Source organism: Solanum verrucosum, unplaced genomic scaffold (assembly GCF_900185275.1).
Source record: "Solanum verrucosum unplaced genomic scaffold, falcon-dt-bn FXZP01000229.1, whole genome shotgun sequence".
NCBI lineage: Eukaryota > Viridiplantae > Streptophyta > Magnoliopsida > Solanales > Solanaceae > Solanum > Solanum verrucosum.
In genome coordinates, this window is record NW_026020011.1 from 2,383,941 (window position 1) to 2,411,076 (window position 27,136).

Genomic DNA, 27,136 nt, shown 5'->3' on the forward strand with positions numbered 1-27,136 from the left:
TTTTTATGTATTATGTTTTACTGAAAACAATATTACAGTTGATTCAGTTATATTGTTTCTAGTTATTAAGACATAATTCATAGAAAAAAAATCTAGAGTAAAGTGTAGTAGTAGTAATTATTTTATACATGAATGAGAAAATGTGGATTGCCTTAACAATTTAATAGCTCTCTTTGGCCTAAAGTAAGTCGTCTGTGTCAGTAGCGTGTCACTGACCAGCAATGATGATTGCAGGGATTAGGGGCAGTTGTTGGAGCAATATCTCGTAATCTTGCAGACCTTCAGGACCGTGAGGGAAGCTACTTGTCAATTTATGATCAGCCTGCTCTTCCACTTCAGGTTTTCGCCTTCTTCCTTTAGATAACTTTTAGGTATTTGTTTAGGTTTTGTAACATTATCTTTTCTGGCTAGCAAGTTTTTCAAATTTCTGGTTATGCTCTACTATATTCTTAGCTGGTGTAAAGCCATTTTGCAGGATCCCGTAGTTGACTCAATGGAAGCAGCTATTGATAGATTAAGTTATTCAACTAACTTCCTTAACTTTTCGGTCCAACGTTCACTTATCATGCTAGAAGAGTTACCTACTCCTGTTGAGGAACATGTTGATGATCAGAGATACCATTTTATGTCACTCCTCTTGAACCTGGCAAATACATTCCTTTATATGATCAATACATATATAGTTGTTCCAACAGCCGATGATTATTCTATAAGCCTTGGTGCTGCTGCAACAGTTTGTGGAATTGTGATTGGAGCCATGGCTGTTGCACAGGTCTTTTCTTCTGTGTATTTCAGTGCCTGGTCAAACAGGTCTTACTTCAGACCTCTGGTATTTAGCAGTATAGTTCTTTTTGTGGGGAATGTGATGTATGCATTGGCCTATGATCTCAAATCAATACCGGTTCTTCTTATCGGTCGTATATTTTGCGGGTAACTCTCTCTCCACCCCCTCTTTTTGCAAACACATCTGTGCAAGTTTGCATGCTACTTGCATTACAGTTTATTGTGTCTCACTTTTATTCCCTTCTAGGATCACATGTGTCTAGCCAAACTTGTTGATATATTCTGAAATTTTTAAAGCAAAGGGCTATAATTAACTTTATGTCTCTATGTTAGTAGTTGATGAAATATTCATCATTCTTTGTTTTTAAATACTTTTCCTGTTGGTAATACTCCTTATCCATCCAACCAGCTGAAGTAAAAAATTTCTGTCTTCTCGATACTATAGCCAAATTTCCAAGATTCTGATCTTGAGTGTTGAATTTAGAATTTTAAAGCTACTCTAGGCCAACTATCACTGATTTCTCAATGATCACATTTTGGGAAGTTTCTTCTACCTTTTGGGTGATTTCTCATTGAGAACAAAAGTGCTTGGCCAAGAAGTCCTGGTAAAACATTTGCACAACCTAAAAGATTTCAATGGCAACATACTCCAAGAGACGTCAATTATTGAGGACTACTACAAATAAGACATCTCTTTGGGTACCATGTATAGCGACTAATTTTTAATGGAATGCTCAAGATCGTACACACCAATAAATTCTCACAAACAATGTGATTTTTGTGAGAATGGTCTTGGTGGAGGACAACATGTGGACGTGAGGTTGAGATGGTTGGGGCATGTGAAAAGGAGATACATGAATGCCCCAACGCGGAGGTGTGAGGGGTTGGCTATGGATGGTTTCGGGAGAGGTAGATGTAGGACGAAAAAGTATTAGGGAGATGTGATTAGACAGGACATGACGCAGTTGCACCTTATGAGGACATGCACTTAGATAAGAGGTTGTGGAGGACATGGATTAGGGTAGAAAGTTAGTAGGTAGTAGAGCATTGTGTCGCTTATCCTTCCATACCAGTATTCGATATATTTCTCCTGTAGTTTGTTGTTCTTCAATTTTTGTCATTATCTACTGTCTCTTGTACTTCGATTATCACACTATTTTGTAGTTACTGTTATTTTTTCCAAATGTTTTGCCATGATTTCTTCACTTTTGTTATTTCTTTTTTCGATTTGCTTTCATATGCCTTTCTTTGAGCCGAAGGTCTATTAGAAACAACCTCTCTACCTCCCAAGGTAGGGATAAGGCCTGCGTACACTTTACCCTCTCTAGACCCCACTTGTGGGATTACACTTGGTATGTTGTTGTTGTTGTAACGTGATTTTTGTAGCATCATCTGCTTTATCATCTTTATAACATAATTCAGTGTCATTATTGTCTATGCTTTTGGGAGGTTATTCTGATATCCACAAAGCACTTAGTACTTGACTATAAGTTAACAAGATGGTTTTTTTTTTCTCAAAAAAGGGTTAACAAGCTGTCTCTTGAATTACAGTTTGGGTTCCGCCAGAGCAGTGAACCGACGTTACATCAGTGACTGCGTGCCACTTAGAATCCGAATGCAGGCTTCAGCAGGATTTGTAAGTGCTAGTGCACTAGGAATGGCATGTGGTCCTGCACTTGCGGGGTTACTTCAGACAAATTTTAAGATTTACAAGTTGACTTTCAACCAAGATACTTTGCCTGGTTGGGTTATGGCTTTTGCATGGTTAATCTATTTGATATGGTTGTGGATCTCTTTTAGAGAACCTGCTCAAGAGAAAGATGAAGTAAACAATGTTCCTCAGAAATCCAATGCTGGTATGTTCAACTTTTTTCTTTATTATTATTAATGATGTTCTTGTGGTCTTAATTCCAAAAATGCATAGACGGGGAAATGATGTAGTATGTTTGGAGTGAGAGCTGCAGGTATGTCCTGTTATCTTCTCTGTACCTTCTTGGTACAACTTCAATAAATAACTTTACTTATAAAAATAGTGGATATTCCCGAGGATGTGACTCGTGTCATGTTGCAAGTCAGGCAACATAAAACTTGTCACAAGATGAGCCATCTTCTATTAGGACATGGCACATGTCATGTTGCACGTCAGGTAACATGACACGTGTCACTCACCATGGCATGTGTGATCAACCTTCTAAGTAGCCAATGAAATCTTTTGAAATATTGTTCTATAATTGAAAGCAACTCCCCACATATTTCAAATGATTTTAAGAACAAAAGAGTGAGGAGTAAAAGGGTAAAAGTAAAAGTCCGTAAAACTTGCTGGATCTTTTATGGTCTAAATGCTATAGGTTTGGTGACTATTGGATTATGAACCAAACTAAGAATCTAAGATGGATAAAATTTATCACAATATTATTGATGATATATAAAATTTCTATGAACCAGTAGTTCTTATTGTAAGTCAAAGATAAGAGCGGCCTCATTTCACTCTCATATAGGTGCATTCGTCAAGTTTGTAATGTAGACACATAAATTTAATTGAGTTAAATTCATTCAAAATTTGGATTAAATCCATGTTCACTTGGGTTGAATAGCTAATTTTTAAGGGACAATTAAATAAGTCTCTTTTATTAAATTCAAGTCCAAGGTCCATTTCATCTTGATGCCCAAATTCATGACATGTGTCAAGTGACATAGTATCCTAGTCCTAGTCAAATTCAAGATTATGATGATGCCACATGTTCGTGGCAATCCTAGTCAAATTCAAGAAGCTATCCAAAGCCGCCAAGTGGCCAAAATGACATGTCTTGGCCAATCACAAACAACCTTATCACATAATATTTGTGATAAGCTTGATGACTCACATGAACCAATCAGAATAAGGCAAGAGAGTTCATTTACACTTGAGCTACTCTCTCCCTACAAGTTTGAATAGGGGCGTACATAACTGTCTAGAGACATTCAACAAGCATTAGAAAAAACATCAACATCAACTACACAATTCTTCAAAGTAGTGGTCAATGAAGTTCTGCCTCAGTATCAACCTAAAAACAAAGAAGTGTTGTCTGACATTTTCGGAGATTGAACACATTTCTGAGAGGTTCAAATCATTATGCAATTCAAGAAATATACTACTGAAGGCTCTCAAATCATGGAGAAGTTTTGGAGAGAAGAATCAAGAGAACAACAAAATTATACTCGGTTACTCACAAGATTCATCAATAAAAATTACTTTTATCTTTTAGTTATTTCTGGTTGCAGTTAATTCAGTATTAGAAAACTCGTTGCGATCAAATTTTGGTATGCTAAGTGGGACCAATTTTGCTCTAAATCCTGTGAATCTATGTTTGCAATCAAAATCAATCATTGTAATGACCTTTAAAGAGAACAACAATGATTCATGTAACAATATTTACATTGCCGCATTTGTTGAACGTAACTGCAATGGTCCACAACATATTCAAATCTAGTGGCATGGATAGATTAGGGAACTTGGTCTCTTTGAAAACAATAGAGATAAACAACTCTCGTACTAAGGTTATAACCTCTGGGGACAACATTCACTTTTCCCCATCAGATGAAGTCTCTCAAACTGCTACAACTTCAAAGACTTCAAAGATTTGGTGGATTCATCTATCTCAACAAAAGTCAATGCCTTGATGACTTATGCAATCAACGTCGACGAAGAACTTGTTGTGACGACTCAAAGCATTGAGGCCTTGAAGAAATCTATTAAAGATAAAAATCTTTAAATTCAACAACTTATGAGCAAGTTAGATCTCTACATCCTTAGAGAGTCGAGTCACAATCTTTCACCGTAAGAAAAAGTTGATGTTGAACCTCTCACCAAGCCAATTGACTCTCAACCAACGCCGCAATGAAGGTGGAAGGTGAAGCACCATGTAACTGTTTGGCAAATCCTTGATCGGAAAGGTGGAGCCAATTTGATAGACTTCGTCTAATGGGACAAAATAGATCTTACTCCTAAAGGTCATAATCTTAGAACAAGATATGCTTTTCTTCAAAGAGTCAAGTCGCCAGATTTGACTATGTTGCGAGTCATTGGACGATCGAAGTTGTGTAAAAAAATTGGCAATGTAGATGTTACATGAATCATCGTTGTTCTTTCTAAAGGCCATTACAACAATTGATTCTGAAGATTGCAAGTTTTGATTCATAGGATAAATAGTAGAATTGGTCGAACTGGGCGTGCCCGAATTCTGAAAATTAACTACAATAAAATAATTTTTATTGATGAATTTTGTGAGTACAATTCTATTGTTCTATTGATTATTCTCTTTGTGATTTAAGGGCCTTCATTCATATTTTTCGAATTGCTGGATGATTTGGACTTTTTAGAAAGATGTTTGATCTCTAGGAATGTGGGACATTATTTTAGGTTGATATCCGGCCAGAATTTCATTGACCACTCATTTATAGAACTGTATAGTTGATGTTGATGTTTGCTGAATGTCCATAGAAAGTTATGTAACCCCTCATTATAGTTGTAGGTAGTATAAGTGTAAATGAACTTTATTGTCTTATTCTGATTGGTTCATGTAAGTCATCAAACTTATCACAAATGCTATGTGATAAGATTTCTTGTGATTGGTCAAGACATGCCAGTTTGAACACTTGACGACTTTGATTGCTTCTTGAATTTGAGTGGAATTGCCACATCATTTGAACATGTGACATCATCTTGCTAGCCTTGAATTTGATTGGGATGCCATGTCACTTGACACATGAAATGAATTTGGGTCTCAAGATGAAATTGACTTTCAATTTAATAAAATGTACTTAGTTAATTGTGCACTCCAAATGAACATGAAATTAATCCAAATATGGTATGAATTTAACCAATATGTGTTTACATATACTGCTTTAAATAGGCCATCCTTGAGGATTATGAATTCATTAAGACTTATAAACTCATCCATTAACTTGTAGCAATCAAACACTCTTTTAGTGATTCAATGTTAATATCGACTTGTGATTACCCATGTGAGCCTACTTCATGGGATCTCCAATCACACATGTTTAGTTATCATCTCTATTGAAGTTTTGTACTATTAGGGGTCATTTGGTATAAAGGATAATAACCACAGGATAAAATGCAAGGCTATTTCATCTTGCATTTGGTTAGGGGAATTAGTTAGTCTCGAAATTATTTGTACTACAATAATGGAATACGTTATCACATATATATGGTAGCAGAATTAATCCCATGGGATATCCCAATCCATGGAATAACTTTATCTATCCCATCCCCCATACCAAACAACCTCTTACAATATTACTACTAATCTCTTTTACCTTATAAAAGGAAATTAGTAATGATGTAGGAGTACAAAGTGAACACAGTAAATGTAATGATATAATAAAAATGAAACCTCCTTCCCGGATATTCGAACTAAAATGTTACTAACTATAAATTTCCATATTTATTGAACATATTCAATAAAAATGATAAAACATGTATTTTCACTCTTCATTTTGAGCAATCTAGTTATATTATGTTGGTTTTTGAAAGATGGTGCAACAAAAAGGTTGAAATATTGATTGAAAATGTCTCTCAATGATTTTATTAAGCGTAGGAGGATTTTAAATAGCTAATTTGAAAACATAATCTTCATAATATTTGCATAACAAAAATTCAAAAAAGCTAAAATATCTCAACAAGGTAATACCTATGGTTCTCAGAATTGGATGCGGTGTGTGATGCAAGTGCAGATCTAGAGGTCAGGTCATTTATGATCTAAATTTTAAAATTTAGGGGTACAAATCCAAGTAGGGATACATTGTAGGGATTCGGCTAAAATTAATTAAAATATAAAAAAATAGAGTTATTTGCCAAAATTATGAGACATTATGTATAAAGCTTACAAGGTATTACGAGGAAAAAATATTGATCAGTACGAGAATCCAGAAGGTGATGTAAGAAAAAAGACTTGCATAGAAATTTTTATATACAAGGTACTCCATTTTATTCAAATTCATCTTAGATTTTGTTTTGATTACAGTCATCATTATATTTGTCTTGAATTTCTCCGTTGATTTTGGTCAAAGTATCCAAAATCGGTTGACCAAAATAGCCTAATAGAAATTTTAAAAAGTAGATTCATCCTAAACTAAGCAACTTATTAATGCTAAATAAATTGTTGTTGTAACTGAAAGCATTTCAACACTTCTCCTTTGCCTTAGTTACTGCAAGTTTTTTTAAAAATTGTTCATCCTCAATTTCTGCTTTGGCAGTTGGTGCCGAATTCATTTGACTGTTTTTGAACTTACACATTTTCTTTAATATTGATCTTTCTCTTCTTCTTTTAGTTTTGTGCTTAAATACCATCCTCAATAACCTAGTCTTGTCTGAAAGCTTTTTTGAAAATGCTTAATATGGACAATGATAGAATTTGTTTGCCAGGAGTGTTTGTACGAATAATTCTTCCATAACTCATAGGTTTAAAATATTATTCATTTTTCACATACCATATTAGATAGTTTCCATCAGTGAAAATTTGTGGGAATTTTAAGAGAAATTACTGTTTTCCATGGTTGAAAATGGTTAAAAATGGTATTGGTTGATATTAGCCCTGTATTAAAAATAAGCATGGGTAAAAATGGGTGTAAAATAGGTATGGTTATAAGTGGTTGAAAGTACGTCTTAAATGAACTCACGGGTCCATTAAAAGCAACAAAATTCTGATATAATTGTTGATTTTTTAAAAGATGGTGCAGCAAAAAAGGTTGAAAGTATTGATTGAAAATGTCCCTCGGTGATAATCTTATTAAGCATAAGAGGGCTTTAAATAAGCGATTTGAAAACATAATCTGCAAATCAGAAAACTAAAATATCTCTAAAAACTAAAACAACCTAATAGAAATTTAAAATTCAAAAAAGTAGATTCATCGTAAACATAAGCAACTTATTATGATAAAAAACTAGTGCAGTAACTGAAAGCAAAATTCAACAGATTATTTGGAAATTCCGAAATTACAAGTTGTCTATGGAGTGGTAAAACAAGAGTTCTCTTTAAATGCGTTTGATATAAAATCTTTTTATACCAGCAGAAAATGATGCCCTGGAAAGGGGTGTTGTGCAACCATTGCTATTAAAATCAGTGGGTGATGAACAAGACAATGAAGGTGACCAAGAAGGTGATGGCAGTGAAGAAGCTCAAGAGGAGTCTCGTCATCCAGCCAACTCCATAGTAGAAGCATATAGATTGCTGACTCCTTCTGTGAAGGTATGTGGAGCACCATTTTTGCTTGTGCTATTAAGAATTATACTAACCAATGACCATTCATGTACATCTTTGATGCAGGTTCAATTATTAATCTATTTTATGCTGAAATATGCTATGGAGGTTTTACTTTCAGAATCTAGTGTCGTCACAACATATTACTTTAGCTGGTCAACGAGCACTGTCGCTATTTTTCTTGCTTGTCTAGGCCTTACTGTTCTTCCAGTAAATATTCTTGTCGGGAGCTACATAAGTAACATCTTTGAGGACAGGTAATTTATCTTGTAACAAGAATATCGTTTCAAAGCTTATTTTCTAGAGAGGATACTATAAACACGACTATTTGCCTATATACAAATTTGTCATTGCTTAGTGCTAATTGACGGAAACTATTCTGAAAATACAATAGATGTGCAGTAATTTGCTTGCAGTGTATGTTTTTTGTCGATGACATTTGACATTTTAGAAGGATTACTTAATTCTGTCATGTTGAGTGTTTGGCATCGGAATTTATGCTTTATCATGTTGAATGTTTGCGATCAGAATATGATGATAAGTTCATCCTCTCTGCAGGCAAATTTTGCTGGCATCTGAAATCATGGTTTGTCTTGGCATACTCCTGAGCTTTCAAGTTATCATCCCGTATTCGGTACCACAATATGTCTGCTCAGGCCTCCTAATGTTTGTATCTGCTGAAGTATTAGAAGGTGTGATCTCTATTTTCCGTTTATTTTCCTCCTTGAGAAACATAGTTGGTTCTTACTTGTCAATGGAAGTAGAACCTATCATGATGATATAAAAGAATAGCGTAGTTGAACAGAACCTCTGATTAAGGGAGAAATCCTGATGGGAGTGAACATAATGTATGGTTGAACCATTGAACTAGTAAGCTTGGACTTGTCATCTGCTAATTTGGCGCGTAAAATTGATGCAGTGGAGGGTATCACGGCCATTTATAACACAACTTTCGTGGTAGTAAGATAGATATATTGCATCCTAATCTCTAGCTAATTGAGACAAGATATTTATGTTTGAGGTTTATTATTTGGTAATGTCTATCTTGTCACAAGACAAAAACCTGTTTTATAAGCAAAGAAGGGAAGAGGAGCAGACCCATTATTCAGTAAGTTTCGAACCATGCATTCCTGATCTCGGGGATTTCTCGGTTATCAGACAAAAATGGCTAACCCCTTTGACATTTAACAACATTTAGGAAGGTGTGATCGTGTGATATTTTTTTATTTTATTTTTTTCATTTGCATTCTAAAATCTCTACAATTTGTCTGATGACTCCAGGTGTAAATTTATCTCTTCTCTCTCGAGTAATGTCATCAAGGCTTTCTCGGGGAACCTACAACGGGGGTCTCTTATCCACAGAAGCTGGCACAATCGCTCGGGTGATTGCTGATGTAACTATAACTCTGGCTGGATATTTAGGGCAGAGCAAGCTCTTGAACATTACTCTTCTCCCTTCACTTCTGATATGCATCACGTCCATTTTTGCAACATGTCGTACCTACAATTCTCTTTACTGATGCACTCTTAGATGATTTGTTTGTTATACCTTTCTTTTTTTCCATACGACATATGGGGAAGGGAAAAGAGGAATTGAAGGGCACTACCTATGGGATTTTAATCTTCCACCAACAGGACGGGGGGAGTGTACATAGAGGCGGATCCATAATTTGAATGTAATTGAGTTTTGAGTGTGTACACAAAGTGAGCTGACTCTCATACCAAGTTGGATGTACTTTTGATTGTTTTTTTTTAATGAATTGTTGTAAATTCTCACAAGTTAATGTATTTCTTTACCTCAACTTTGGTGTTGGTTTATTAATGCTTAGTTGTTTCTCACTTAGAAAATGTAAGCATACAAAAACAACATACCCTTAAAAGTCTATGAGGTTGGAGCATATTTTGAGTGGTCTTTATCCTTACCTTGTAGAGATAGAGAGATTATTTTAAAAAGACTTTCGGTACAAGTGCAACAAATCCAAGTAAAAAGATAATGAAAACAACATATCAACTAATAAGGAAAGTTGTGTAGAGCCTACAAGAAAAAAATAGCAATAAAAATGTGTGATAATTGAAACACAAGTAAAGGAAAATGTAAGTCTACAAAGTTCTTAATCCATATAGCACAATATCTTTTATTAGCGACCAATAAAGGTTTCGCGGCGAAAACTAACTTTTAGTGGCGACTGATAGAGGTATTTGGGGCGACAATAGTTGCGACAAAGCTAACATTTAGTGGCGGAAAAAGCATATATTCGCAGCGACTATTGTTGCTACTAAATAGTAAACACTAATTTTTAGTAGCGACTATCGCGGCGATTGTTGTTGCCACAATACAACTTTTTTTATAGATGAATAACTCTCCATATTTAGTAAAACTATTATGAATACTCTTTAAAAAGTAAAAAACTTATTTATAAAACTGTTATGAATACTCTTTAAAAAGTAAAAAAACTCATCATAGACTTTTGAATAATGTCTAATTGTGATTTAAAAAAAAAATATGAAGTCAAGATAGTAGTTTATTCAAGGGAAAACTACATACTTCTCTGTTATCTATACTATTATTATCTATACTTTCAAAATATTACGTATTTTACTACAAATTAAGAATTTACTATCATATATTGAAGAAAATACACTTAGATACATGCATTTTTGCTATCAGAAAGGCGAGCAAGATTCGTAGGTATCTCATATACATGTGAATCACACTAGATACATGTATATGTATGAATCTGGTGTGATTCAGATACAGAATACCAGGAGAGTGGCGAGCGAGATGGGAGAGAGGCGAAAGAGATTTGTTATGTATACCAGATACATGTCTCCACTTGGATACAATGTTTCTAGTACAAATTGCACCTAATTTTGATCCCATGTATCTGAACATATCTGGAGGCAACAAAATCTGGTAAGATCGTAATATTACAAAGTAAAATATATCTAAATAATTAACTTCTAAACGAGTGGATTTATGTAAGTTCCCTTTTATTCAACTATTACTTTTATGTGAAAAATGAATGTGATATCTCTCATAATTTAATTTGTTGATTTCTAAGCTCTCTACATTATTATCCTAAAATAAATTTGGCATACGACTAGCTTTGCGGATCCAAAAGAGGTATGAAATTTAATTTTTATATAATGTTATCTTACAAATATAATTAATTAAAAGAACACACACATATATTATAATTCATATTAATTGAGGATAATTTTTTTTATCTTTTCTAAATATGTGCAACAATTCAATTTATTTTGACAATTGATATTATTATCTCAATTCAATCAACACTCAACAGGGTTTATTATCTCATTCAAATTGTGAAGGAAATATTATTTTCAAAAAAAAAATATTAAAAAGTAAAGTGGTTTTACTTATTTGCCAAGTCAACAATGGAATTAAAATATAAATACAAAACGTTTTCTAAGTTAATGCAAGCAATCTTTTTTGTACCTACTTTAACATATTATGTTCCTTATATATCATATTACTATTTTACTAGATATGGACAATTATTTACATTTTTTAAATGACTAGATTGTTAAACATTTATTACACTCTTTCTTCGTATATAAAAGTTAAACTCGAAAATTATATGCCTATAAAAACCAAAAATCAAAAGAGGGGAAAATGACATCATCTTCTTTTTCTTTATGTTCATCACTAATTTTAAGCATCGTATGTGCTTTTCTCTCGATTCAGAGTACAAGTAACCCTCTAAACGATGTGTGCATCAAATCCAAAAATTTAGACTTTTGTTACTCCGTCTTGAAGGACTATTTTAATCAAAATCTTCACGATTTAACGCAATCAACCATCAATTTAGCAACAGCAAATGCCTCCGCCACCAATGTGAAAATCAATATGCTTCAAAAACAGACGAGTGATCCAAATCTAGAAGCGATATATACCTTGTGTGCAACTTATTATAAGTGGACCATTAGTACTTTGGGTAACGCACAACAATATTTGGATATGGGCCAATACCAAAACTTAAAAACAGCAGCAAATATTGTTGGAGAAAATGCTTTTAATTGTGAAATGGCATTTGAAATGATGCCTGGATTTGTTTCTAATATTACTAAGGAAAATGATGATATTCAGAAATTTAGTGACATTATTGTTGTTGCTGCAAATCTTTTTTTAATTTGATTCGCGAATAAGTTATGTTGAGATTACTGTAATATCAAAATTAATAATATTGGTATTACTTAAGTGATATTTCCTTTTTGAATTATATGACATTTTTAGAATTTCGAGAGTTGAATTTTGAAGGTAAAATATTTATTTATTTTTTAAAAATAAAAGGTTTTATATTTAAAAATTAGTAGAAAATATTTTATTATAATTTTAAACAATTTAAATTTAACGGCATATGAAATGTTTGCAGTCAAATAATAACACGTTAGACTTTTGTTTGTTTATCTTGAAAATTGGAATTGTATTTACTTTAACTAACCTAGGAAATCTACAAGTAATTAATTTCATTGGGAGAGTACTTCATTCATTAATTAACTACTTTCTTTATTCACTACTTATTCTATAAAATCTGATTTTGAAAAAAAATATCAACAAACAAATTAAAAATAAAAAATGAAAAAAAATTCAAAAATAATCTTCAAAGTTGAAGCTTCAACAAATTTTATCAAGGAAGATGACATTTCAATATTTTGTGATGTTGTCATGTTTGCTTTAAGAATTTATATATAAAAATATAAAAAAACATTGTACACAAAATATATAGGAAAATTGAGGTGGGAAAAAATTGATTTTTTAAATTTTTTGAATCAATTGGTGAAAAAATTTGGCTCCAAAAAGTAAAATTTAAATAGTCATCCAAATGCATTTATATTTTCGAAATCTAACATTTCATCATTTATTACAAAATTGTCATAAGCAAATTTTAAATAAGGGCATAAGGGTAAAATTACATTATTTCTTAATGCAAGTGCAAATGGAAAAGGTGACTTATATTTAACTTCAAGTTAAATTTTGAAATATTATGATCAAACATGTTTTCTGAAGTTTAACTCTGAAAAAAAATATAAAATTCCCTTTTTGCTTCCCTGGTGACTTGAACTCGCAATCTTCGGATTGGAAGTGAGGGGTGCTTACCATCCGAACAACTCCCTCTCGTCTATCAATGAGATTTATTATCGATCTCATTCAAAACATTAAGGGGGTAATGTTTACAAACCAAAAATATTGAAGGGGTAAAGTGAGTTTTACCTTTATTTTTCAAGTTAATATTGCACTAATTGAAATAAAGAAAAAGGTTCCCTCATTAATGCAAGCAATCTATTTTGATATTTACTCCTTTTCATTTAAAAATGGTAATTTACCTCATTAAGGCAAGCAATATATATATATTGCACCATCACCATAAATTTACCTATTACAGCATATTGTATCCCATATCTATCATGTTACTAATTTATAAATTGTGAATAATGATTTAAATACTTTTTAAATGATTAGATTGTTTAATTTTTTTTATTACATTGTATTTATATAAAAGTTATTGTTTAGTTTTTTTATTACATTGTCTTTATATAAAAGTTAAGAATATATATAATAAACCAACAATCAAAAGGGGGAAATTAAATGACATCATCTTCTTTTTCTTTAGGTTTATCACTAATTTTATGTGTTGTATGTGTTTTTCTGGCGATTCAAAGTAAAAGTAACCCTTTAGACGACGTATGCGCCAAATCCGGAGACTCAGCCTTTTGTTTTACTGTCTTGAATGATTGTTCTGATCAAAATCTTCACGATTTAACCCAATCAGCCATCAATTTAGTAGCGGCAAATGCTTCCGCTATTGGAGCGCAGATCAAAATCCTCCTCAATCTGACAGACGATCAAAATTTAAAATCGACATATATCTTGTGCTCAAATTATTACCATGAGGCCATTAAAAATTTGGGTAACGCGCAACAATATTTGTTTATGGGCCAATATCAGAACTTGTATATTGCGGCAATTATTATTGAGGTCGATGCTTATAATTGTCAAAGGGCATTTGAGCTATTTTTTGGGAATGATTCTAATATTCTTAAGGAAAATGATAATTTTCAGAAATTTGGTAGCATCGTTGTTTCTGCTGCAAGTCTTCTTTTATCAATTTGATTAGAAAAAAAATTATCAATTAAACTCATGTAAAATAATTTCACATTTTTATTTATGTGGGATTATTAAGCCTATCCAAAAATACATACTTAGTACTATTTTTTTACGTGATGTATCAAGATATTGAGTGATATATTCGAAATCGAGACGCGATATATCGGGATGTTGAGCGATGTATTCGAAATCAGAACACGATGTATCGAGATGTTTTGGGATGTAGGATTCCATCAAATTTAGGGGATTTTTGTAATTTTGAAAAAAATAAAATAAGGATAGAATGTAAGTATCTCTTAACACTATGGATTTGTGTAAAATTTCCATAAATAAATCAGAGAAAAATATTTAAAGTCCATGAGTATCTTCCATGAAACATGCTTTAAAATTAGGTGGATTTTGTCACTATACAAAAAATGAGAGTGTGCATTAGATAGATTGTTGGTAGGAACGTAGGATAATTTGGACTTCATCATATTTAATTATTGGGAAAGCTTTAAGATGGACAATATTTGTTTCCAATATATAATTATATCAAACTATAGAGTTAATTAATGTATATAATATGAATGTTTATGTAAAGATCTCTTGTACTATCATTGTAAATTTACCTATTATAGCATATTGTGTCCCATATCTATCTCGTTACTAATTTATTAATTATGAATAACTATTTATAGATAATTTTTATGTGACTAGATTGTTTGAATTCTTCATTACATTATCCCTATATAAAAGCTAATGTTGGAGAATTATATACAATACATATATAAAAACCAACATCAAAAGTGGGAAAATGGCATCATCATCTTTTTCTTTATGTTCATCACTAATTTTATGTGTTGTATGTGCGATTCAAACCGCAAGTAACCCTTTAGCAGATGTATGCGCCAAAACCGGAGACTTAGCCTTTTGTTTGACAGTCTTGAATGACTTTTCTCATCTAAATCTTCACGATTTAACACAAGCAACCATCAATTTAGCAGGGGCAAATGCTTCCGCCATTGAAACAAAGATCGAAATCCTCCTCAAGCAGACAGATAATCAGACTCTAGAATTCACATATATCTTGTGCTCGAATTATTACAGTGAGGCCGTTAGAAAATTCGATAGCGCGAAACAATATATGAAAATGGGCCAATATGAAAACGTGTATATAGAGGCCATAGTTATTGCGAACGATGCTTATAATTGTCAAAGGGCATTTGAACTATATTTTGGGTATGATATTATTATTGCTAAGGAAAATGATAATTTTGAGAAAATTAGTAGCATTGTCGTTTCTGCTGCAAGTCTTCTTTTACCTCCTTAAGTTATTAATTTTATTAGGAATTTTTTTTTAATTAAACTCATGTAAAATAATTTCACATTTTTATTTATGTGGGATTATTAAGCCTATCCAAAAATACATATTTAGTACTATTTCTATACGTTATTCCTCTTATATTATTTATTAATTTATTATATATGTTGGGATTTTTTCTTTTGTTTAATTTTTCTTAGATTTTGGCTTATAATTTATGTTAGAAGAATTTATTGAATTTCGAGGTGAGGGATACATTTATATTACATGAAATATTCTTTACGATGGTGTTTTTGATATGTCTCAAGCTATAAAAAAAAATTATAAATATTTGTGATGAATATATTTTTCGTAAGATATTTTTAACAAAAATAGTGAAAGGGACAATAGAAATATAAACCCAATAAATCGTTTGTAAAAAGGGATATGGTAAGGTACATCGAACAATAACATATTTGAGATATATAATATTTATTTATATCATTTAAATAGATGGAACATTTATGTTAATGTTAATTACTATTTTTTTTTAAAAATTATTGTTTAACATGGGATACACATACAAAATATGTACACTGAATTAATATTATAAATGGTCATTTAATTTTATTTTTATTATGATAAAATGATAAATTATTTTTAAAAAGGAAAAAACTTATAAATTTTATTAAGTATCACAAAAATCACAAAATTATTTATTATAATAAAAATTACTCCACTTTGATTAGGTATCACATAAAATTATCAAGAGAGAAGTAAGAAAATTATGTGATATTTAGATAAAATCAAAAAACTTTTTGATTATAAAAAAATAGTTTAATGACTTCCTTTCATATCTAGGAAAAAATTAATGATTTTGTGATCACGAAAAATTGTTTAGTAACTCTTGTGATTCTTAGCCAAAATTAAATACTTCTTTTATTAAAAAATAGGGATAAGGGTCTGAAAAATACCTCAACTTCGGTCGAATTTGTTGTTGCGATACTTAACTTTCATGAGGACCTATTAACTCTCTAGACTATTTAATACCGTATTTTAAACATATATATTTGCCCACGTGGACATAAAAAATAATGCAAAATTATAAATAGTAATGTGTTCATGTGGGCACATATATACCTTTAAAATACATTATTAAATAGTTCAAGGGGTAAAAAATACGGTATTAAATAGTCTAGAGAGGTAATAGGTCCTCATGAAAATTTAGTATCGCAACAGTAAATTCGATCAAAGTTGAGGTATTTTTCAGACCATTATCCCTAAAATATATATATATAGTAATTTTAATGCAATACACTAAAAATTGATTAACTATTTGTATAATTACGCATGTCAAGTCAAGACGCTATTAAAATATTTCATAGGCTAATGACATTTTAGTCCCTGAGTGAATATTACTATAATAATTTTAGTCCTTCTATTATTCTATTAATCATCTTTGATCATTAATTAAATGACGTGATAATCTCAACATGCCTTCTCACGTGTGGTGACATTTGATCTTAGGATCCAAAAGCTGCACCAAGACAAAGTAAAAAGAGTGATTAGTAAAATAGATAATTAACATCGAGGAAACCAAACTAGATATTTAAAAAAAAATAAAAAATCATAATCGATAAGAGACATAATAAATAAATCTGAGCAAAATATCTGAAGTTCATGAGTATCTTCCATGAAACGTGCTTTAAAAGTAGGTGGATTTTGATCAAAATACAAAAAAAAAAAATTAAAAAAAAATGGGAGTTTGCCTAAGAGATATCGTTAGTATAGTGTATTTCTCGAACGTAAGATAATTTGGATCACAGCTCCTTGCGATATATTTGATTTTCAAGGAGGCCTTAAAAAAGACAATATTTATTTCCAATATGTAATTATATCAAATTATAGAATGAATTAGTATATATAGTAAAAACATTTATGTAATTAAATAATTTCATAAAAATCTTTTGCACTATCATCATAAACAATTTTCCTATTATAGCATATTGTATCCCATATAGGGGTGTACATAGCCGGGTTGGTTCGGGTTTTTCAAATATCAAACTAAACCTTTTGTGTCGGATTTTTAAATTTATAAACCAAACCAAACCAATAAAACTCGGGTTTTTCAACCTTGGGTTTTTCAAAAAATTTCGGGTTTTTCGGGTTGTTTCGGGTTTTTCCGGTAAAGTATTCATACAAACATATAATTTACTTGTACTTCAAATATTTCTTTAGTCCTACCAAAATACAATTATCTAAGATGTTTCTTAAAAATATAACACAATATGATATGATTAATGACACGGAAATATTCAACAAAAATAATAATAATGAAATCGCGTAAAACCAATATTACAAATTAACAAGTCATAATGAAAATGATCATACTTGAAAAGTACTAAGTCATGCTAAAATTAAGTTTAATAAGTATTAGTTACATGACTAAATATTAAAGGAAATTAAAATTAGATTATGTATTTTAATTGTCTAAACCAATGTAAAACTAAAGAACAAATATTCAATATTATTGTCATTCTTAGTGTTGAATTGATTTTCTTTTTGCATTAGTACTAATTTGATTTTGATTTAAGCTTTATTATAATTACCAACATCTGTGGACTAATCTTTATTGGTCCATTCATAATTCTAAGTTTCAAACTTGAAATAATATATTAAAAGATAAAAACTATGAAAAAGTATAAGAAATATTTAAAAATTATAATATCAAAGTAAATATTTTTATGTATAAAATAAAATTTTAAAATTATATATATAATGTCGGGTTGGTTTGATTTTTGAGTTGATTTTTTTTAGTTAAAACCAAACCAACCCAAATATAATCGGGTTTTTTTTTCAAAACCAAACCAAGTCAAACCAAACCACTAATCAGGTTTTTTTTCCGGATTGACTCAATTTGCGGTTTGATTCGGTTTTCGGTTCGGTTTTGTACACCCCTAATCCCATATCTATCTGGTTGCTAATTCATTAATTATGAATAACTATTTATGGACACTTTTTAATTAATTGACTAGATTGTTTGAATTTTTCATTACATTGTCCATATATTATAAATGCTAAACTTGTTAAGAGAATTATATATACATATACAAAAACCAACAATCAAAGTGAGAAAATGATATCATCTTCTTTTTCTCTATGTTCATCACTAATTTTATGTGTCATATGTGCTTTTCTCACGATTCAAAGTACAAGTAACCCTTTAGCCGATGTATGCGCCAAATCCAAGGATTTAGCCTTTTGTTTGACAGTCTTAAATGATTGTTCCCATCAAAATCTTCACAATTTAACGGAATCAGTCATCCATGTAGCAGGAGCAAATGCCTTTGCCACTGCAGCAAAAATCGATATCCTCCTCAATCAAACGAATGATCAGGATTTAAAATCAATATATATCTTGTGCTCAAATTATTATAACGAGGCCCTTATAAATTTGGGTAACGCGGTATTATATTTATTGATGGGACAATATCAAAAGTTGAATAATGCGGTAAACACTGTTGAGCAAGATGGCTTTAATTGTCAAAAGGCTTTTGAATTATTTTCTGGATTTAGTTCTATTATTATTAAGGAAAATGATGATTTTCAGAAAATTGGTAATATTGTTGTTGCTGCTGCAAATCTTTGTTTACTTTCCTAAGTTATTATAATTTAATTTGGAAAAAAACAATTATGTTTAGATTATTGTAATACATAAATTAATTAATAAAAAGATATTTTATTAATTTTTTTCGAGTATATGTAGTTTATTTGTTTATTGTTGATAGTCATTTGTTTTTATAATAAAGAAAACAATACTAAATGCTTAATTGTTATAAAGTTACATTTAGACTAATAATATGCTTATTTTCACTTAATATTTTGAAAATTTAATATATTACACCATTGTTGATAAAAATTATGACGTTGATACATACTTTGATAATTAAAAAAAAATGATTGAAAGACGTTTTGTATTTTGTTAGATAAAAGTTTTCTATCCTTGGCCTCGTTTACAATTCAGCTTGGGGAAAATCTCACCCGAGATCTTATTCAGTAAAGAAATAAAAAATTTAGCTAATTTATGTATGTATTTTTTTTTGTTCAAATATCTAGAAATATATATAAAATCGACATAATTAAAAGCATTCAAATATCTTCATACGTCACTTCTGTCTTTCATCATGTACACACTTATTTTTGCATCATATCCACTATTGTTTGTGTCTCATCAAATCTCTCAATGCTTATCAAAACTAATATATAGTTCATTCACTCAATATTTCCTTGCATGCCGATGACCAATCATATTATTATTTTCACTTGGCTAAATTTTAAAATGTGATTTTCATTATAATTTGCTTGCTCCAAAGTCTCACGAGAAATGTGATTTTCATTGAAAATTAGTTGAACAATCCTAAATTATCTTCTAACTAAAAGTTTGTCCCCTTTAATTAATGTTGAATTGACAAATTAAATTTGCTTCTTATTCATTTAATATAAAAAATAATAGTCCCTCGTCTCATTTCATTGTGGCACCACTAGAAATAATTTAACTTTAAAATTTCTCTTTTTTTGGTAACTGTAATTATATTACCAGATTTTCAAGATGTACAAATTTGAAGCTTAGGACATGGACATATTCCCAAGTCTCAAAGCCCATCACCCTTGCCTTAACCAGGCTCTTATGCTAGAAAATCTACGAAGGATAGAAATTTAAATTCTGCATTGCATTAGCCATTTTAGGAATCATGCTACTTCTACAATGAATTTCCTGAATGATTTGTTTTGTAATCTCCTCTATGGTCCTCTCCCTTTGCTGGAAAATTCTGTAATTCCTCTCTTGCCAAATGTAGTAAACAGCTGCAGCCAATGTCATTATGTATACTTCATCTTGTATAGTTTTCCTGTTAGCATGCAGTGTAGTCCATTCTAGCTCTTCATTCCACCCTGCACTGCATCTGTTGATAGATAACCAATGAAGTAACCTTTGCCATATCACATTTGCCATATTACATGCAAAAAACAGGTGTTGATGTGTTTCTGATTCTGCTTTTCACAGTGAGCAAATTGAGTCAGTGTGAATCCCCCATTTGTGTTGCCTGTCTTTTGTGTACAATATCCTTAGTATAGCCAAATACAGGATGAAGGTCCATTTAGGACTGCCTTGGTTATTGCAAATCATTCTTCTCCATGGCACCTTGCTTAGTTCACCTCTAAGTTTTTTGTACATATCCTTGATTGCAAAAGTTTCTGCCTCCATCACCTCTGTCACTTGTAATCCAACTTCTGAGATCCAATGTCCTGCTTGTAGTATTTTCCTCACAACCCAAGAAGCTTGATTAGGATTGTTTTAGATCGGCCACAAATTTCAAAAATCTTCCTTTTTTTAAATATCGTGTCAAGTCAAATAGTGTCACATAAAATGGAAATCAAAAAGAAACTTTTAATGTTTGGAGAACTTTCAAACATTCCTTTCTTTGTCCTTTTTTTTTAGGGTAAAAATGGCTTTTACTTGCATTATTGTCCACTTAATCCACCTAATCCTTTTCTTTCTTTGAATGCCAATTTAATTTATTGAGTTCAATGTTTTCTATAGGCGAAATGGTCTGAAGGACCCTTGTATTTGTATCACTTTGTATTCTTGATCATTTTACTTAAATATTTGTCATCTAGACCCTTAAACTAAATAAAACACAATGTAACAAATCTCTCTGACCATTGACCAAGCTTATGTGGCATTAGAATGTCTGAGTTGGCAAATATGTGTAACTACACGCTTCTTTAAGCGAGTGAATAAAATATTTGGGTTAAAAAATATTAAAATTATAAAAGAAATAATTTTTTAAAAAACAATTAATTAAAAAAATCCTTCATCTTCTTCACCCACTATCCGGTCCTTTTCAACCATTTTCATCCCATACCTACCCCTTTTTTCTTCTTCTCCACAATCTATTAACATCAATTTATCAGATCTTGGGCACATCTTGAGTCCACTGATTAACCGCGGAAGGAGAAAGCGGTGCTGGTGGTGCACGCCGGAGACCACTGCTTCGCAATGGAGTGAGAGAGAGAGGCGGCACTGGTCAGTGGAGAGGAGAACGAGGTGGGTGAAGGTGCAAGGTCATGACGACGAAGAGGTTTCTCGGCCAGATCTAGTGGTGCGGTAGCTTAGGTTGTTGGTTTTGTGGAGGTTGGAGGAGGAAAGGAAAATGGTGATGGTGTGCGGCGGAGATGAAGATAGGTTAGGGAGAGAGTATATGCGATTTCGCCAGCAAAAATGTCCATGACGACGGCGATGGCTTCTCTGGTTGATTTTGGCCGTGAACAGTGAATGGGAGAATGAGATGGCACTAACAATTTTTACGTCTCGTTTAACATTTATTAAAAAAATTATATGAAGAGTATATGTTACCTTTTATTAAATAGTTTTGTTTAATTAAATTATACATATGAAGAGTATGAAGAGTATATGTTACCTTTTATTAAAACATAATATGGAGAATCAAATTTTGGTTACCTTTCATTTAAAATAATTTTGGTTAACAAATAAAATTTTACGGACAATTATTAACATATGAAGAGTATATAATACCTTTTACAAAATAATTTTGGTTAATAATTTTAAAAAATAATTATGACATGGCACTAATAAATATGACGTGGATATGACATGTCATTTATGTAAAGGAGAGTGAGCTACACACATGGTTGGAGGGACTTAAAAATCTCATTTTAATTGAGTCTAAGGGTTCAATTGACAAATGGTTAAGTAAACAGGTCCAAAATACAAACGGATACAAGTACAGGGGTCCATCAGACCATTTTGCCTTTTCTATATTATAATCCTAGAATAAATTTGGCATATCATTAGTTTTCTGCATTCAAAGAGGTAAAATTTGATGAGTCTATTAACTTGTGGGACAAAAAAAAAGAAAAAAATTAAATCTTATATTACTTAAATTAGTTATAGTTTAAAAAGATTACAGAATATAGCGATAGTTTGGGGTTTTATAACAGATATACACGGATACAATTAGATAGAGATGTTGTATATATATAAATATAATTAGATGGAAATATTATATACATATGAATATACTTATTAAGTGAACAGATGCACTATTTAGCGCTCAAAATAATGTATTTCATTATTATTACACACAGATACTGACGAAGGATAGCTTACTTGTCTAATATGAATTGAATTGTTTTATTTACTTGTGGCTTAGTTTGCATAGGATTGTTATTCTCATTACATGGCTTAGACTAGGACTCTTACCTGATCTATATGTATAAATATAACGTGTATTTATAATATAATATAATGAGAAAGTCTTTCATGGTATCAGGGCCCTAAGAGGTTAAAACAACCCAAATTTAAACCCTCGCCAGAGAAACAAAAGCTCTGTAGCAGCTTCAATGGTGGACGACAACATCTCATCAAGTTCCTTTTTGCAGGGAACAACCGTGAGAATACAGACCTCCACGGTCACCACTCTACCATCTCCTAGCCTTGCTCATCAGTTACCGCTTAAACTTACATCGTCAATTTTTTTGTTGTGGAAGACACAGTTCCTTTCGATGGTTCGCGGTTGTGGACTTGGTCATCATATTGATGGTAGTCAGGTAATTCCAGGGCAGTTTATGTCTGATGATCAACCTAACCCAGACTACCATAAGAACAGATCAACTTGTGTTAAGTTGGATCGTTGCTTCCGTATCTGAAGGAATATTACCCCAACTAGTTGGTGCTGAGACAGCCCAAACAACTTGGAACAAACTAGCTGCTGCCTATGCTTAAGGTTCGAAGCCTCAAATTCGTGAGCTGAAAACACAACTACACACGTTGCAACGAGACAATACTAGTATTGAGTCCTATGTGCAAAGGGCAAAAAGAATTGCGGACAAGTTGGCTGCATTGCAGCATCTAGTTACTAATGATGATTTGGTCGAATTTGTTCTTGCTGAACTGGGACCAGCCTATCGACCATTTACAAGATCACTTGAATCGTGTCAAGAGGATATCTCATTTGATGCTTTATATGGACTATTGTTGAATGAAGAACGACAATTAAAGAGAAATGAGACTCTTAATGTCATAGCGCCGACGACACTCTATACTCAGAGTTCCTATCCTCCCGGTCGCAGTCGCGGTCATGGTAGAGGTAGAGGTAACAGGGGCCGCGGACGTTTCCAAAATCATGGTTTTTCTCAGATGCCCCAACAACGTGGTTTCCAGAATACCACTCAATCCTCTAAAGGCCATATCGCACAAGTTTTCCCATCACCCAAGACATCTAATGGCACTCGGGTTTCTGGACGACCTATCTCCAACCTAGCAAATACCCAACATTCATCTACCCAAAATTAGTTGATGGATAGTGGCACCACGCATCATCTGACGTCTGATCTGGATAACCTTGGCATTCACTCTGAATATCAAGGTCCTGAGGAAGTAACTCTAGGTAATGACTCTAAATTACCAATATCTCATATAGGTGCAAGTTCTATTGTTGCTTCCGACAAAAACTTCAAACTTGATGATATTCTTCATGTTCCTACTGCTACTCAAAATTTAGTTTCCTTTAGTTCCTTTACTAAATCTAACAATGTGTCTATTGAATTCTTTCCTGACCATTTTTTTATTAAGGATTTGGCAACGAGGGTACCACTTCACAAAGGATGGACTAATAGAGGACTATACTTGCTTCCTGTGACAAAATTATCCTCTCCAGCTTCCTTTGCAGCTTCTCTTGGTGTTTGGCATGCTCGTCTGGCTCATGCATCTTATCCTACTGTTCGTCAAGCATTACCATCTACTGTTTTTCAATCTAGTAAATCTCCTAGTTTATGCACTACTTGTGTTGTTAGCAAAAGTCATAAGATTTCTTTTTGTGAATCTAGTTTTCAGGCTTCTGGACCACTTGATTTAATTTGTTCAGATGTTTGGGGACCTGCCCCGGTTGTTTCTAATGATGGTTATCGCTATTATGTGATCTTTTTTTATCATTTTAGTAAATACACTTGGATCTATTTTCTTCGCTTTAAATCTGAAGTTATTTCTGTTTTTATTCAGTTTCGCACTCTTGTTGAAAATAAATCTCGACCAGATCAGTCCCTCACCTTACCAATAATTGAGTTACCTGTATTATTCCAGCCCTCACAGCTACCAGATGTAGTTGTTCAGCCTCCAAATTCGACGGTACAATATATATGAATACAATATATTTTGTTTACACACGAATACAAATTATTACTACTTTCAAAAATACAAAAAACTGTAAATATATTTTGTAATTAAAGGCAAAATTATAACTATATGCGAAAATTTCTCAAAAACGATGAAACCTCACACAATTAATCTCAATTGTGTGAGATACAAAATAAAAATATAAAGTAGTAAACAAGAATATAATATAGTCATGTCATATATGTGGGCTGCTAGTTAATTATTGGCTAACACCATAATTGAATTAACACTAGTTGCTAAAAGTTTAGTTTATGGTTAGTTTTTGAAATATGAAAAAAAAAAATCTAGTTGGAGAGAATATATTTATCAAGCAAGCCAGCAAAAGTGATCACCAAAGACACAGTTTATTTTATAAATGATCATTTAATTTTTATTTTATTATACTAAAGTCATAAAATTATTTCAATGAGTAATTGTGCAATTTCTTTTATTATTTGTTTCAAGTGTTAAAGCTTAGTTTTAAGAGTCAAAATAGAACAATTTTGACTTGCCAAATTAAATTAAAAGAAAATATTACAAACAAATTTTGACTTGTCAAATTAAATTAAAAGAAAATATTACAAATAAACGTGGTTTCCATTTCCCACATAAAACATTTGATGAGTGGTCTTCAATGTTGGTTACTAATCACTATGTCTGCGCTGCTTGCTCACCTCCTACTTTGTGTAGTACTCCTTTGACTCTAACTTCTAATAATATAATTGTGATGTTTACGTCAGTATGCATGTATTTTAATTAATTTTACGAGATATTTATCATTTTTTATCAATAATAAATATCAGATAACTATACCTACGACTAAAATAAATGAGAAGAAATCATTTCATTTTTTTATGTCTGCTCAAATTTGAACATAAAACCTCATAATTCTTAACTCACTTCATTTGTCATTAGTTCACTACATAGATGCTAAGATACCCTTAGATGCAACATCAGAACAGTCATTTGAACCAACAAAGGTTGTGGTGAAGTGATAAATATTCCTTTATTCTTAATCAGAAATTTCGAATTTAAGTCTCCCTGAGTACAAAATAGTCTTTGTTAGAAAGCATTTTACCTCCCTATATAGAATTTCTCTATACAAATTTGAATTTAATCAAACTTAAATAGAATACCAGACTTTCAATGAAAAAAACAAAAAAAAGGTCATTTGCCTTAAATGAATTCAAATTGTAGGACCCAAAAAGAAAGAAAAAAATCTATATTAATTGAATTTTCCACAGCCAATCCAAATATGCTTGTAGTTGTAGGCTTGCTACTTTTTTTTTTCTTTTTTATAAATAATAAATATGCTTGTAATTGTAGGCTTGCTACTGGATTTATAAATAATTTTAGTATATACTGTATTTGTTCTTCTTTGAATAATAAAATAAATACTCCTAACAGATATTATTCAGTTGCTTGGTGTCAAGTTTGGATGTCGCACCATTTACAATAAAACTCCAAATGTCCAAAAATGAAGTTATAAGAGATATTTTAATAAATAAAAGAACGTTTGTATGATGGTTTTATCCTAATTATCGTGTATTATTTGCTATTGTTATTATTTAATATGTCTTGTCATATTTTTTGTAATATTTTATCACAACTTTTTACTTTCGCTATTTTCTTTGTCAATATGCTTTAAATTGTTTTTCCTTGAAGCGATGGGCTATTAGAAGGAGTTTATCTACTCTGAAAATAGAAATAAGATTTATAAATATCTTATCCTCTCCAAATTCGTTTATAAATTTACATTGGATAAAATGATAAAATAATTTAAAATAAATATTAATAAAAACCATGAAATAATTTAAGACAAAAACATAGTAAAATAAACAGTTAAACACCATTAATATGCTTAAAAAGTGAATCTCCAATTTGGGCTCTTGTTTTTTGATAGACGGTGTATTCAAATATTAAATTATGCATAAATTAATGATTGATAGTTAATTAGGAAGTAAATTATTTTCATATATAAAATTAATATAATATTTCATCTACAATTTAGAAATTCACATAACTAACAAATATGTAAGTTATGAAAAACTTTATATGTTATTTTATGCAAATTGAAAAATGAAACTACTAATACTTAAGTACCATCTACCCAATTTTAACCAGCGACCATACGACACATTATTTCATAAGGTGTTTTGTCTTATTAATTATTATTCATCTTTTAATGAGTTACTGAGAGTTAGGTGGCCATTAATTGATAAATAAACCAGATACCAACAAGATCTAGTCTTGCAGACTGGAAATTATTAGTATTATATTATTAATTATTTAGGGAATTTGGAATTTTGCCAAATACATTTATCAAGTTATTGAAAATTATATGGCTAAATATATTTTTAATTTTTTAAAATATATATTTGGAAATATTTTGTGGTCAAACGACTTTATAATGTAACTACTACTACTACTTAACATTATTATTTAATAAT

The 27,136-nt window shown here is 31.4% G+C and overlaps 2 protein-coding genes across 4 annotated transcripts in view; both read left to right on the plus strand.

Annotated features, from left to right (window-relative positions):
- LOC125820431 (SPX domain-containing membrane protein At4g22990-like) overlaps nucleotides 1-9,841 on the plus strand; it is a 174,150-nt gene extending 164,309 nt beyond the window's left edge. Inside the window, exons 5-11 of one of the 3 annotated variants that reach the window (XM_049499864.1) lie at nucleotides 235-339; nucleotides 476-930; nucleotides 2,335-2,639; nucleotides 7,852-8,030; nucleotides 8,109-8,299; nucleotides 8,601-8,734; nucleotides 9,324-9,613. In XM_049499864.1, the coding sequence (XP_049355821.1) occupies nucleotides 235-339; nucleotides 476-930; nucleotides 2,335-2,639; nucleotides 7,852-8,030; nucleotides 8,109-8,299; nucleotides 8,601-8,734; nucleotides 9,324-9,562 (1,608 nt within the window). In that variant the 3' untranslated portion in view covers nucleotides 9,563-9,613. Of the gene's footprint in view, nucleotides 1-234; nucleotides 340-475; nucleotides 931-2,334; nucleotides 2,640-7,851; nucleotides 8,031-8,108; nucleotides 8,300-8,600; nucleotides 8,735-9,323 lie in introns of all 3 variants that reach the window. The other 2 variants (XM_049499863.1, XM_049499865.1) reach the window with 2 other exon arrangements.
- A 13,035-nt stretch (nucleotides 9,842-22,876) lies between these two features.
- Nucleotides 22,877-23,828, plus strand: LOC125820323 (uncharacterized). The gene is made up of 2 exons (XM_049499763.1): nucleotides 22,877-23,174; nucleotides 23,260-23,828. The coding sequence occupies exons 1-2, from the start codon at nucleotides 22,877-22,879 to the stop codon at nucleotides 23,826-23,828; spliced, it is 867 nt and encodes a 288-aa protein (XP_049355720.1).
- The last annotated feature ends 3,308 nt before the right edge of the window (nucleotides 23,829-27,136 follow it).